This window comes from Cladophialophora psammophila (assembly GCF_000585535.1).
Source record: "Cladophialophora psammophila CBS 110553 chromosome Unknown aczJe-supercont1.6, whole genome shotgun sequence".
Taxonomy (NCBI): domain Eukaryota; kingdom Fungi; phylum Ascomycota; class Eurotiomycetes; order Chaetothyriales; family Herpotrichiellaceae; genus Cladophialophora; species Cladophialophora psammophila.
Window position 1 is genome coordinate 377015 of NW_006912927.1, and position 12938 is coordinate 389952.

A 12938-nucleotide genomic window follows, 5' to 3' on the forward strand; every position below is an offset into this window, starting at 1 on the left:
GACATCCCCATCTGCGGGAGTACGGAGTACAGAAGTCTCTCCCCCTCCCTTAGTTTTCTTGGGGGGCAACGGTTGCCCGCGAGGCGATGGCGGTGATAATGGTGGTTCGTAAATTCATCGAGCGCACGCTGCGCGGCACGAACCTCGAGATCTTCAAGGTATACATACCTACACTACAATAAACCCACTCCCTCCCGTTCCTGCCAACCGGTGGGGTATTTCGCGTCTACATGACCAATCCGTCTTTTCCACCTCTTAATTCCTTCCTTTTCTCTACCATATTTTTTCCACCTTTTACTCTTTACTGACTCCCCTCCGCTCCGCTCTGCGAAACAGTTCGGACTCTACCTCTCCTTCCCGATCGGCTACATGTACTACTTTGGGACGAACCTGGAGAACCGCTTCGCCGTGCCGGGCTTCTGGCCCACGCCCGAACAGTCGCACAAGATCCCCTACGAGAAGGAGGAGATCAAGGCCGAGATCGAGCGCCACCAGCGCCTCATGAGGGAGCAGAGCGAGCAAAGGCAGAAAGAGAGGAGAGAGGCGCTGGAACAGGCCAAGGTCGCCTTTGCCGCCCAGAGGGCGAGGGGCGAGAGCGAGAGCGAAGTGGTGGACGAGCAGAAAGAGACGGTTTGAACATATGTGGGGCAACAGACAGATCATGCTGGAGTTGTTGCGCGCATACTGGCAACCTGGGTTGGCATTTGCATGGCGACGGCGCAATGGAAAGCATTTGAGAGGACATCATGCAACGACATGTGGAAAAAATTACATTACATTACATCACATCACTAGACATCCCCGGGCGGAAGAATTACTGTACATTATACCAATTTGGGCCCGTATATTTGGGGGGGTGAGGGCACATTGACAAATGGGCGACAGAAACTCTGGCGACCCAGGCGGAGCAGTGACAGGACCAGCTGTGCAAGCAATGTGTCGCGGCCGAGTGCTGAGGTCGGTGTCAATGCAAAGAAAGCAATCCACTCAATCCAAAACACCCTTCACCACAAGTTCCATCCTCCAAGCTCCAGCAACCCTGTGGTTGGATGTATTAAAGAATCGGCGCTTGAACGCCGTATGGAGATTGAATCTTGATTGAATCTTCATCGTGAGCATATTGGGCAGCAATAAGCTGTGTACATTAAACATTCTCCCACTCCGAATGCTCATTCCCGAACGCCATGGCCGTGCAAAAGCCGGCTTCAATAAACCACATAGGGGGGGTATCATCAAAGTATCAAAGCTCTTTTAACGTTTCCCTGGCTGATTCAACCACGCGCAACGTTGGAGTCACCACCGAATCTACTGCGTCTGCAGTAATGCGTAGCCCATCTGCGGCGAGAGTTAACGCTTCCCCCGAGAGGTTTGTCGACGTCTTGTAGGCGAATTCACCAGAAATATAATAACAGATGCGGTGGTAAATGACGACGACGTGATTGGGAAGGTAGAGCGTCGCAGCAGTGACCAGCATGGAGACCAGCAGGAAAAGGATCAAATCTAGACAGGACGGAATCAGTTATCTGGCGAGATAGAAGGGGTGAGAGAGCAGAAGGGAGCGTACTGAAGATGAACTTCTCGGTCGGCGTGAGCATATAGAGGGAGAAAGTGACTTCATATTGGTATTTTTTCAGTTGCACCCAGCGAACGAAGGACGACAGGTGTGAGCCTTTCCCCTCCTTGGCGACTTTGGCATAGTCGGGCACGGGCATAGCGACGGTAAGAATAGGCATCGGCATGGGGTTCGACGTGGACAGCCACGAGAGACTGAAAACGCGGTCTGCGGTCTGCGGTCTGCGGTCTGCGGTCTGCGGTCTGCGGTCTTCGAGGATATATCGTGTTCTGAGTGCTTCTCTTCAGGCGGTTCTGGAGCGGACTATGGAGATCCCGAGCGGAGGCAGAAGTAATCCAATGAGGACACGGGTCTCTTTTTGTTTCTTCTTGTGAAAATTGTCGTAGTAGGTGATTAGGAAGGAGCGCGGCGAATAGAACGAGGAAGACGGCCAGGGTGAGGACGAAATTGGCAGTGGGCAGAAAAAGGAGGCTCAGCCAAAAAACTCAGCAACGCATGGCGCTGAGTGAGAAAAGGGCTAGGCTGAAGGAGGTGTCGGGGACAAGTCAAATGGTCGGGGTTTTGATATCGCAAAGCCAGCGAGCGACAAGGATTAGTTTACAAGAAAGCTGAAAGGAGGTGCTCGGTGTTGCGAGCTGAAGGAGCGAGGAGCCCGTAGATTGAAGATTCTGAATTGGCGAGTGACGCCAACGGACTGGGATGATTTTGGGATGATTTGGGGATCGCGCCTTTGTTTAGGCGGCTGCAGGCAACAACGCGTAAAAGCAGGCGAAGAAAGGGGGGGGGAAGGGTGCAGTTAATTACAGGCACCAGTAATACTCTGTAGAGGGGAAGGCGAAGACACGAGTCAATGAGTGGCACCAGTACGGAGCAAGGAGGAACTCGATGCCGTTAGCTGTTAGCTAGAGCTACACACTCATAGCTGGGCTCCCCGGGCTCCCTGGGCTCCCTCCGTGGCGTGAGTGTGAGCGTGGGCGTGGATCCATGGTCAAGTGGGCCACGATCCAGGCTAGTGTACTTGTTAGGGGCACTTTAAGTAAGAGCACTACTCATAGGCACTACTGGTAGTTACTTGGGTAGATTGGGGTAGATTGGAGGGTCCCCTTAGGGCTGGTGCTTGAGGGGGGGTACTCCCGGGTACTCCCTACGAACATTGTACCTAACAAGTCCTTGATACAAGGACTTAGGTCCGCCTAGCTAGTACGGCAGTAGCTTCCTGGTGGTACAATGACAATCCCATCCCCTTTCGCCTATATTGGTGCAGCTCTTTGACTATGTGCATATGTGAGTATGTAATCAACTACTAACCACCACCGCTTGAGCAGATCTCTATTGCTGCATACTTTAATCACAACACCACACCATCCTGTACCACATCACACCTCACTTCACCTCTTCCACGACAAAGCTACCGCTGACCGAGATAATCTCATCCACTCCATCCAGGGTGCACCACAGATATGATATGGGATCTGCATGGCCCGCCCTTGTGCGCTTCTCGGTCCGCTAAACGGCTCCTCACAGCCCTTCATTCAAGCTCAAGCTTATTTTTTCTTTCTTTTTCGTAAGTATATCTGGTCAAGATCGCATCTCGGAACGGAGATGATTCATCAGAGCACCTCCGGTTACCTCATTTTACACACGATGAGGGCTCCGAACCGATGCCGACGCTGGGTATCTTGTGCAAAAAATGTGCCATGCGGCTCGGAACGGGACTCATCATCATGCCATCTCGTCGTTTTCTTAGCTTCGGGCCTCAGCTTTTCCATGATCCTCTACTCGCTGGCTTACCTGAACAAATATTTTCATGCAAGGAGTGTCCGTCTTGCACTGCCTCGCTGACTTGATCCACCCTGTCTAAGAACTATCCGGCTGCGTCCGGGCCTTGATCTCTCATTGGGCATCTTGGGAGGAGCGTATCCCGAATCACACTATTGAATTCGGTAAGGATTTCGGCATGGGAGCTGATGGGTATCGAGAAACCCGCAGGCCCAGCGAGAGTTTCATCTGCAGCGGCTGTGGACTCCTGGCAACAGCTAGCTGGCCAGTTTGTGGACTGGATGCGCAAGAAAGAGTTGATTGAGTGGAACCAAAAGCCAAGTTGACGCTTCATGGAAGCACTGACGGTTGAAAGCGCAGGCCACGCAAGACTGCTCTGCTAACCATTCTTAGTGGTGGCTAATAAACTTGTGTTCGCCGGAACCCCGACATCATTCACAGCCTTATATCAAAGTTCAAGCTTCAGCCGAGCAAGGCTGAATGGGGCTCATAACCTTCCAGAGATACCACGGACTATCAACACCCGAGTTCCGCGAGTTTCCGACTCGATTAAGATCAAGACTCAACTAAAGACCAGGAAAACGGAAGGGAATGTATTCAAGGTTGGCAGCTCGAGGCGATGCTCTTTCTTTTCCACGTGTCTCGAGCACGCCAGGTTGGGGAAAAAAAAGCGAACACTCCGTCTCGCCGGGTCCCAGAATTGATCCGGGGCCTGACTGGCTACTCTGTTGTCCTCTTCATGCTAGTTTCAACAGACGACAAGCATGAAAAATGGCGCTGTCGACCTTCCCGCTATTTCGGTGCGTCATTTTATTTGCATGAGGCCAGGCGGGAAGGGATGGTCCTATATGGATCATTCCACCATTCGAACAATGACAAGAAGAAGATCAGCCGTTCGAGAACAATGCGTGTTTCTTTCCTCTAGGAGAAGACAGTCGGTTTTAAACCTCTTGCGAAGCACAACTGAGTCATTCGCAGGTACGGCAGTGTCGTGTGCATTGCGGTCTCAAACAAAAACTCGGGTGACAGCGAAAGCTATCGAAATGGACTTGGGGTGGCTATTGCCTATGCACCCATAACTTGTTACGCATGCTCTGCGCTCCCTCTATTTTCTAAAAAGTACCGCTCAGGCTCTGGTCTACCTGCTACTCCAGCGCTCAAGTCCACTCACACTGAGACAACCATAAAGGAGAGAGCTCTATTTGTCCTTCGTACTCAAGCCTTGCCATCAGAGAACTGCACGACAGCCCACTTCCCGCTCCACGCCCACATCCTGGCTCCCGAATCACCGCCACCGCCTTTCATCGCCCGTATCTCTTCGTCTTTACCTTCGGGCAACCCAACCACGACGTCTGCCTTGCAGGTCCGCAGCGCCAGCACTCTGATGCCTGAAGATGGACCGAGCGGGCCGATTGCCTCCGTGAAGGGCGTGGTGGCGGGCCACGTAGCCTGGCATTGAGAATTTCTGCGTTAGCCGACTCCCTTTTGACATCGTGATGCACCGGAAAGAGGGATAATCAGTTTCAAGTACAAAGCAATAAAGAAGGGCGCGACGAGTGGTGCAGGGGGAAAGGGAAAAAAAAAAAAAAAGACATACATCCCCCGTCAACTTCCTATAATTCAAATCTCCCTTGAAAACCACCAGTTCGCTCTCCTTCAAGTCCTCCACCAGCCCCGATGCGACGTGCGGCATGCGCCAAAAGCCGCCCGCGTGCGTCCAGAACCGGTTCGGTCGGAGGATCAGCTTGCCCTCGCTGTGCAGATGACTCCAGTCGTCGAAGAGGAATTTGATGGCCGCTGCCTCGTCGTCCGACAGCGGTGCCGGCGGCGTCGTCTTGGCTGTTGTGTCGTCGTTGTTGTTGTTGGCCCCCTGTTCGTCGGCCGCGTGGTCCTGGTTCTCGTAGAAGGCCCTCGGGTCCGCCATGGCCTGGAGCAAGGCCTGGAAGTCCTTGGGGATGACGTCGCTCACAAACCACGGAATGTCCTTGGGATGCATGACGACCTCGGTCGCCAGGCCGGTGGCCAGCAAGTAGCCCGCGAGCACCAGGTCGACGAACAACTCGAAGCCCGCGTTGTCCAGCACGATGTCCACCCTCCTACATTCCTTGCCTTCCCGGTGCGCGGCGTTCAACACCTGGAACGCCCGCTCAAGGTCGTTGACCAGGATGTTCTTCTCCGACTGCTTGCGCGCGCTGCTGCCCTGCAGCTTCTGGATGTCCTCGTACGTCAGACTCGTCAGGAGACTGAGGTCGGTGGCGTTGCCCCAGAGGCAGATCTCCGCCATCTCAACGAACAGCAGCTTCTCGGCCTCCTCGATCGCCTTCTCGTCCGTCACGTCCTGCGCGACCGGCGCATGGGCCTTGGACGCGCGGATCTGCGTGATGATGCCGCGGTACTCGGCCGCGAGCTCCAGCACCGCGGGGCGCGACGACTTGAACGTCTCCATCTTCTGCCGGTAGAACGGGTCGTAGTCGCGCCAGAACGGGGTCTTGGCCGTCGAGAACAGCGTCGCCAGTCTGCGGTACAGGTAGCACTCGGCGAACAGCCACTCGACGTTGTGCCACGTCGGAGGCCCCCGCGCCGCCAGCTCCAGATTGTACCCCTCGATGTCCGGGAACCCGTCGTCCGGAATCGGGGATAATGTCCGATTGTGTTGTAGCTCGTACTTCAGTGACCCCAGCGACGAGATGATGGATTTGCCCTCTGCCACGACATCCTTGTCCGAGTCTGGAAGCTTGGCGACGGTCCGGTGAACGTCGTCGATGGCGCCTGTGATTATGGCCGGCCAGCGCTCCCGGGCAGACTTGTGTGCAAAGGATGTAGGGTCGGACGTCTGGTACGTCGGCACTTTGGGATCGTACTCCATTCTACCTTGTCACCGGAGAGCGCTGTAAGTGCCTAAGCGTAATGCTTTCTTCCGTCTCTGTTCTATGCAAGCAACCCGGAGGAGAGTTTGCGAGTGATATATGTATGAGATTGATGAAAAGGCCACGCGAAGATTAAAGTTTTGGTTGAGCGAGCCTCGTCCAAAATTGCCGTATTAGATCATACCAAGCACCAATGAGAGAAAGGAATCACCTAATATGTCCGAGTGGACAAGGCTGAGGTTTCATCGCTCAAAACACGCGAGGACTCGATACGTTTGAATAACAACAGAGTGTGAAATGTTCCCTGTCGTTTTCACCATTTATTTGTTTTCTCTCTCTATATATACGGTATGTTATTCCACTCTCATCCAAAATCCATGCGCAGTTCTATTGCTGGCCTTGCTTGAACACTTTCTGCCGAAGTGGCCTCCTGCTTCTTGCCAACTCCAGCGGCGCGCAGCAAGCTTTCCAAGTCCGAGCGCTGTTCCTCGCCCAACAAACCGACCGTCACTTTGAACGCTATTTGATCGGTCGCCACAAGCTCGAGCAGTCTGGCTGCGCTCTCCTTCCGCATAGCATCCAGGCTGCTTCCTCTGGGGATTTGTTTAGCACGAAGCAGGAGTAACGGCACCAATATCGACATAGCAGCAAAGCGACCGACGGCTTTGATAGATACCACAGCCGCCGCGAGAGCTTGGGTCAACGCTGTCTTCACGTTCTCTGGATCCTCGGCTTCTGGGTCGCTCACGTATGGAACAAGTCGTGCCCATAGGATTCTCCCAACCGCTTCATCGCAAGGTGTTTTGGGGTTGGTAACAAGTAACGACCGCATACAGCCAGCTGCAATTTTTGCAAGGCCCACGTCCTGAAGGCAGTCGAGTAACTCCGAGAGGGACTTCATGATAAGCTCGTCGTTGGCTGGAATGACCGAGCTGGCTGTGGTGAGCAAGATCGTCATGGACAGCAAAGTGTTCTTTGCACAGGTAATCGCATGTTCGTTTTCTCGGCGCTGAGCAACAGCCAGTATCAACAACATGCGGTACAAGCACCCGCGGACTAGCCTTGAAGTGACTTCACCGGATCCGGATTGAACAACATCCTGTAGGAACGCTTTGAATATTGGCATGACCTGTGGCAGCACTTCGTCTTGACAGATGCCAGTTGCAAGAAGGGTACAGTAGGTGTGAATGATACAGGCATGCAAATCCGCTCGGATGATAGCTGGAAATATCGAGGCAACATCCACGAGCGCTTGGAAGCAGAGTCGTACAAGGGCAATACCGTCCTCTCCAAGCCTCCGAAAAGCAGGACCTGGAGGGTCTTCGAGTGTCGGTATGAGACCCGTCAAGACCAAAATGATAATTCTCGTCAACTCAAAGAGCTGCTCAATATCATCTGAGAGCTTCTCATCACGATCTTGATTTTTCGCTGCTACGTGATCCAGTGACAAATTCCGAGCGATTTCAACTAGAACGCTCTGCGTCTCTCTGGTGCTGGTGAGTGCGAGCCGATCTAAGGTATCCGTTGTTTCATTGAATACTGCCTCTTCGTAGATCGCATTGCCACAGACCTCGGGGGTCAGAATCTTTCTTAGAGCTTGCAGAATTGATAGCGCTTGCGAAGGGTCTTCCCTGGCTTGTGTCACTAATGCCTCAAAGGCCAGTCCGAAAAGGATGAAAAAGAACGCAACGGGTTCCTCACGGAAGCTCATGTCTTTTCCAGGTGCAACACCTTCGTCTGCAGCGCCATCAACGGTAGAGAGGCGTTTGTTATCGAGTGCGTCAAACACCGACTCGCTGTCCTTTTCCACAAGTACGGCAATGGCATCCACTATGCTGAGCCAGTTCTTCTGATAGAATTTAAGACGAACTTCTCGGTTGAAGGAAGCATATCGCTCGTCCAAGTTACCGCCCGCAATCTCGCCTCCTAGTGTATCTGAAATTTCTGGTTCAAACCGCAAGGAGGCAAACTCTTGTAGCGATGTAAGCCAAAGTGGCGCGAGTTTGGGAATGAATGGTTGCAGAATTTCTTCCAGAAATGGCTGCTCAGAACTTGCAAGCTGCAGCTGAGCCCAGCCAGAGAGGATGCCCATCTTAAGCATAGCCTGTGCATTTGGGCTGAGATTTTTCAGATCACCAATTGCTGCCTCTGGCGTAGGTTGGGTAAGATTTTCCACTCCCACGGCAAGAACCTTGAAAATACGACCCATGCGTTCCGCGTTGGTCACTATTCCTGTAGCCACAAAGGTAGCGCATACACCAATGGCTTCAGCCGCTAGTTCTGGTGACGAGTCGGCAGCGAAGGCCGGCGTCAGAGCTGAGCTGATTTGAGCCTGATATTGCTCGAGAAGGGACGCTTCCAAGAAATCGGGATCCGGGGTCTTGCCAAATAATTTCAGGATCTGGTCAATTATCCGAAGACCCCATATGCGGAGCTCAACTACGTTAGCGGTCGAGGCTGAAAAGGCAACGCGAACCACGTCCGCAACCTTGCTTTGTAGCACTTCTTCGGCGGGAATCACTCGATCTGGCGACATAGCTGCTTGTATGATATCCATTGATTCGCTGAGCAACCGCATGGCAAAGTCTCGTGTCTGCCAGCGGAGAAACTCTTGTCCTTCTGGAGCGGCATCGTGGGCTTCGCCTTGTGCAGCCGCAGCCGCAGCAGCAAAGCCTGCAACTTCTTCATCTGCTAAGTCTGGCATGGCCGTCTTGGCTGTGGTGACACGAGGGGGTGCCGAAGCCTTTGTTCTCGTCCTGGAAAGTATGCTTTGGCATTTTTCAATCCATGCTGCTGTATCAACAAGAATTGTTTGCTGCATCCAATTCTGCAGCATCCCCTGTAACGGCTTATTTTCCGGATTATCATCCAGGCGTGCCCACAGATCATCGCTCAGTTTAGAGGTCGCAACGCGCGCAACTTCAGACGAATTCCTTTTCATCAGTTCCCCAAGCCCTTTCATCGCAACAGACTGAAGTAGATCTTCATCAGACGAAAGATTCGCCTGCAGATCCAAGACATACTTGGCAAATTGAAGATGTGCCGGTGCGTACATGCAGAGATGACGAAGGCACTGATAACTCGAACTGCGCAGTCGTGCCGAAGGCTCTTTCTGCAAATAGCCGATCAATACCAGTATCAAATTGCGAGCTTTGGAGACATCTTGCAAGTCGGGGCCTAAGACGTTAATGATGCTGTCAACACATTGAGCAAGTGCCAAAGGTGTGAAAAGTTCGAGCTCAAGATTAGATGTGACTAGCGACGCAGCTTCCTCGTTATGAGTGTCACTGGAATATAGTTGAGCTAAGAGACCCAGAGTGCTTGTGGCGTAAGTTGAGAAAGCCAATCCAGCGGACTCCGCCACCAGAAGCAATCCTTTGAGAGCCCAGTAATGAACAGTAGTGTGGCTATCACTACACAATGATAGGAGAACTCCGACGATGGACTTGATATGAAGACTCGCTGCCATGGCTCCTACTTCTGAGTGGATGTATCCGAGCGCAAGGGCACAACCAGCACGAGCGCTAGGATCTCGATTAGCCACTATTGTGTCGATGAGGACTTTGACCTCCCTGTTAGTGAATTGTGTTCCGGCAAGGTTGCATATGCGGCCTATAGCACGACCAGCTATGTGACGCAGGATTGAATCCGAGTTGCACAGGTATCTGTCCAAGAGTTCAGTGATGACCTGTCCCACCGCGCCGACATGCATCTTCCCAGAATTGTAGGGGGTTTCGTTGTTCGCAATAGCAAACGCACATAGAAAAGCAAGGGCCGTATTGATCTGCATTGCTGCCTTTCTGCCCGGTTCGCGTTGAAGAGGCTGGGAGACAGCAGTAATGAGCTGCTCCACCGTGCTCTCTTGAATCCGGGGAGATTGGAGAGGCAACGATATGGCGAAGAGTTTGATCGCTAGATTCACACAAGACGTTGCAGGTGAACTAATCTCCGCCTCATCCAAGCGATTATCTGGTCTTGACAGCAACGCGGGATCGTGTTCAATTGCCGGCAGAGCAGGGCACCGGACCAGAATATCTGGTATGGAGACTTCCTGCTCAGTGTACATGTCGGTGCTCGGCTCAATGTGATTCTCAAAAGGGAGATAGGTGTCGAAGCTGTCTGCCAGATTACTGACGCCAAAACTCCAGTTGTCTTCAGTGGCCCACAATCCCTCAAAGTTGCTCGCAGTATTTGCCAGAGATGCTTCCAAGCTTTTTAAAACCGGACGTTCAGGATCTGTGAACGTCCTCATTGTAAGGCCTATTAGATCCGAGTGAGACACAACATCGCTTTGCTCGAGATGCTTCAGGCTAACCAAAGAAATGAAGCACTGAAGCACGCGCCGCCGGAGTAAAATCGCAAAATCTTGTAGCTGGAGAGCAGGCAGTAATCGGTGAGAGACATCCTCTGCCTCCCGAGCAGGTGGTAAGCTGTCGAGGAACAGAATAGTGTTATGCAGCATGGTTGAGATTCGCTTCGATCCATCAGTGGTGACCAAACCACTGCAAGAGGAGAGAAACATGAGCAGCGCGCTGAGGGCGCATTCGCGGACGTGTGACAAAAAGCTTAGCTCCAGATGGCCTCTCTTGACGGCATTTTCGTGAGTTAGCGGAGGTGGGAGTGCATTTCGCCAGAGTAACATGAGCTGATTTAGGTGCACTTTTACAAAGCTTGGTCCTAAACTCATCAAACCCCCTATCAAGGTCCAAGCCACCTGCACTTGGATTGCTGAAAGTCGTAGTTCGGCGGCCGCACTTGACTTCAGCAAGTCCGTTGCAAAGGTGAAAATGGCAGAATAGGTCTGGACTGAGCCGTATAGCGGTCTTTGGCCTGCACAACTTACAGCAACTGCGATGGCCGCGGCAAACCCGATTGACTTTCGGTGCGGTTGCTTGGCCTCAGACGGTTGAAACTCCTTTTGCAACTGCGACATGGCATGCTCGATGGTGCGCATGAGTTGACTCGGACAAGCGAGTATGAAAGCCCTGAAGCATTGAGCGGCGTGGCTTTGCACCGTATGACTTGGGTGCTGGATGACTTGGAATAATGCTTCTCTGCATGAATCTTGGAATACGCTAGCAGCTGGCCCCAGCCTCAACAGCAAGTCTGTCAGAGTCGTCAGGGCTCCAGCAAGGATCCGCTTTGACGGTTCCCGTCTTTCTGGCAAGACCTGGGGGTAGTTCTTGATAACGTCGTTGATCAGATAGCGTGCTGCATGGACTTGAGCATTTTCCGTCAAGAGGACCGTCACATCGGCGAGGATCCACTGGACAAGTTTCCGGGTAAGGAGCAATCGATATCGATTAAAGGATATTGTTGGGTGGTTCAGCAACTCGGTGTATGTATGCACTGCTATCGAGGCATAGCTTTCCTCCAAGGATTTCCGAGGCAGTAGGTGAAGGAGATACTTGTAGCAGGTTGCTATACCTGCACGAGATCTGTTCGTTGTGGACGCCCGGCAATACTGTTGCGATAGGACCCGGAGAACTTCGTACAGAGAAAACGTCAATCGCATAGACGCCTTTACCTGTCCTGGTGAAGGTGAGTCAGGCCGTTCAGCCTCGACTTCCTCATCAAGATCGTCTCCAGCCTTCTTGGACTTTTTTGGTTTCCGCAATACCGGCACCTCTGCATGACCATTTGCAGAATATGCTTGGTTCAGTGCAGCCGCCATAGCAGCGGCAGCAGCATGCCTGACAGACGGAGTTGAGCTGTCGAATGCTTTCCAAACGGTTGTTTTCAGGTTGTCAAAGTCATTCGAGTTGTTGAAATAGCCGGTCTCACTGGCAAGGCTGCGGAGACATGAACATGCGCATCTTTGAACAAAGGTTGACTTTTCACTTGTTGCAGCATGTCGGGCTTGTTTCCAGATATCCCGGGCCACATGCTCATCCAGGCTCCTTTTTATTCCAATGATCAGTCCGCCGAGCGCTCGGAATACGCACCCTCTGACTCCAGCATGGGAAGACTTCAGGAGTTTCAAAATTGTTGCAACCGTGAGCCCAGAGAGACTAATAGCACTGTCCCCCGCCGCGCGAAAAAGGGCGCCTAGACAAACCACCGCCGCATGTTTTGAATCCAACTCTTTGTCTGTTTTTCCCGCGTTTAAGATGGCTAAGAGGTCGTTGATGGTTTCGTAGAGGAGGCTCCGGCTGCCACGGCCAAACGCATCTGCAAGAATCCTTCCAAGACCGTTTCGAATGACGCGAGATGGGACCGGGGCGCCGAGTCCAACAATCTTGATGACTTCCTTCTTAATCGAGGCCTGATACGAAGGCAAAGACTCTGCCGACAACTGTTCGACATAGCGCTGGAAATCGGAGACAAATGTCAACAGGTACAGGTCTTGCTGCTCGGTTGGTAACACGTGCAACTTGGATACGTCGAGTTCAAGAGTTGATGTGCCGTTGGCCGCAGGCGCAGATTGCGGAGCGGGAGCGGGAGAAGATGTTGCCATTTGTCGAGGGCGAGAAAGAGGCGAACGTCCGTGATGGACGAACGCTGCTATGTGCGTGCAAAGTCATATATGCAAGGCACAACAAAAGGCTCAACCCTCCGTTGACCGTGTTTCGCAACTTCAGCCTGCAAGGTGCATGTCTGTCCTCAATCATCTCCTTTGCCAATTCCGTCGCGCAATTATTCTGCTGCGCTAGCTGCCTCTAATTACCCACCGTATGCTTGGCAATCCTAATACTGCGGAGTACTAGTTAAGGGTTGTG

The 12938-nt window shown here is 52.6% G+C and overlaps 4 protein-coding genes across 4 annotated transcripts; 1 reads left to right on the forward strand and 3 right to left on the reverse strand.

The window, feature by feature from the left end:
• Positions 1–98: 98 nt before the first annotated feature.
• A1O5_04473 (uncharacterized protein) lies at positions 99–636 on the forward strand (the record flags this gene model as incomplete). The annotated part of the gene is made up of 2 exons (XM_007745079.1): positions 99–158; positions 337–636. The coding sequence occupies 2 exons, from the start codon at positions 99–101 to the stop codon at positions 634–636; spliced, it is 360 nt and encodes a 119-aa protein (XP_007743269.1).
• Positions 637–1240: 604 nt separating this feature from the next.
• On the reverse strand, positions 1241–1712 carry A1O5_04474 (uncharacterized protein; the record flags this gene model as incomplete). Its single annotated transcript, XM_007745080.1, has 2 exons — positions 1241–1500; positions 1565–1712. The coding sequence occupies 2 exons, from the start codon at positions 1710–1712 to the stop codon at positions 1241–1243; spliced, it is 408 nt and encodes a 135-aa protein (XP_007743270.1).
• Positions 1713–4567: 2855 nt separating this feature from the next.
• Positions 4568–6218, reverse strand: A1O5_04475 (uncharacterized protein; the record flags this gene model as incomplete). The annotated part of the gene is made up of 2 exons (XM_007745081.1): positions 4568–4801; positions 4950–6218. 2 exons carry the CDS (start codon positions 6216–6218, stop codon positions 4568–4570), a joined length of 1503 nt encoding a protein of 500 aa, XP_007743271.1.
• Positions 6219–6583: 365 nt separating this feature from the next.
• Positions 6584–12676, reverse strand: A1O5_04476 (uncharacterized protein; the record flags this gene model as incomplete). The annotated part of the gene is made up of 1 exon (XM_007745082.1): positions 6584–12676. The coding sequence occupies one exon, from the start codon at positions 12674–12676 to the stop codon at positions 6584–6586; it is 6093 nt and encodes a 2030-aa protein (XP_007743272.1).
• Positions 12677–12938: the final 262 nt, after the last annotated feature.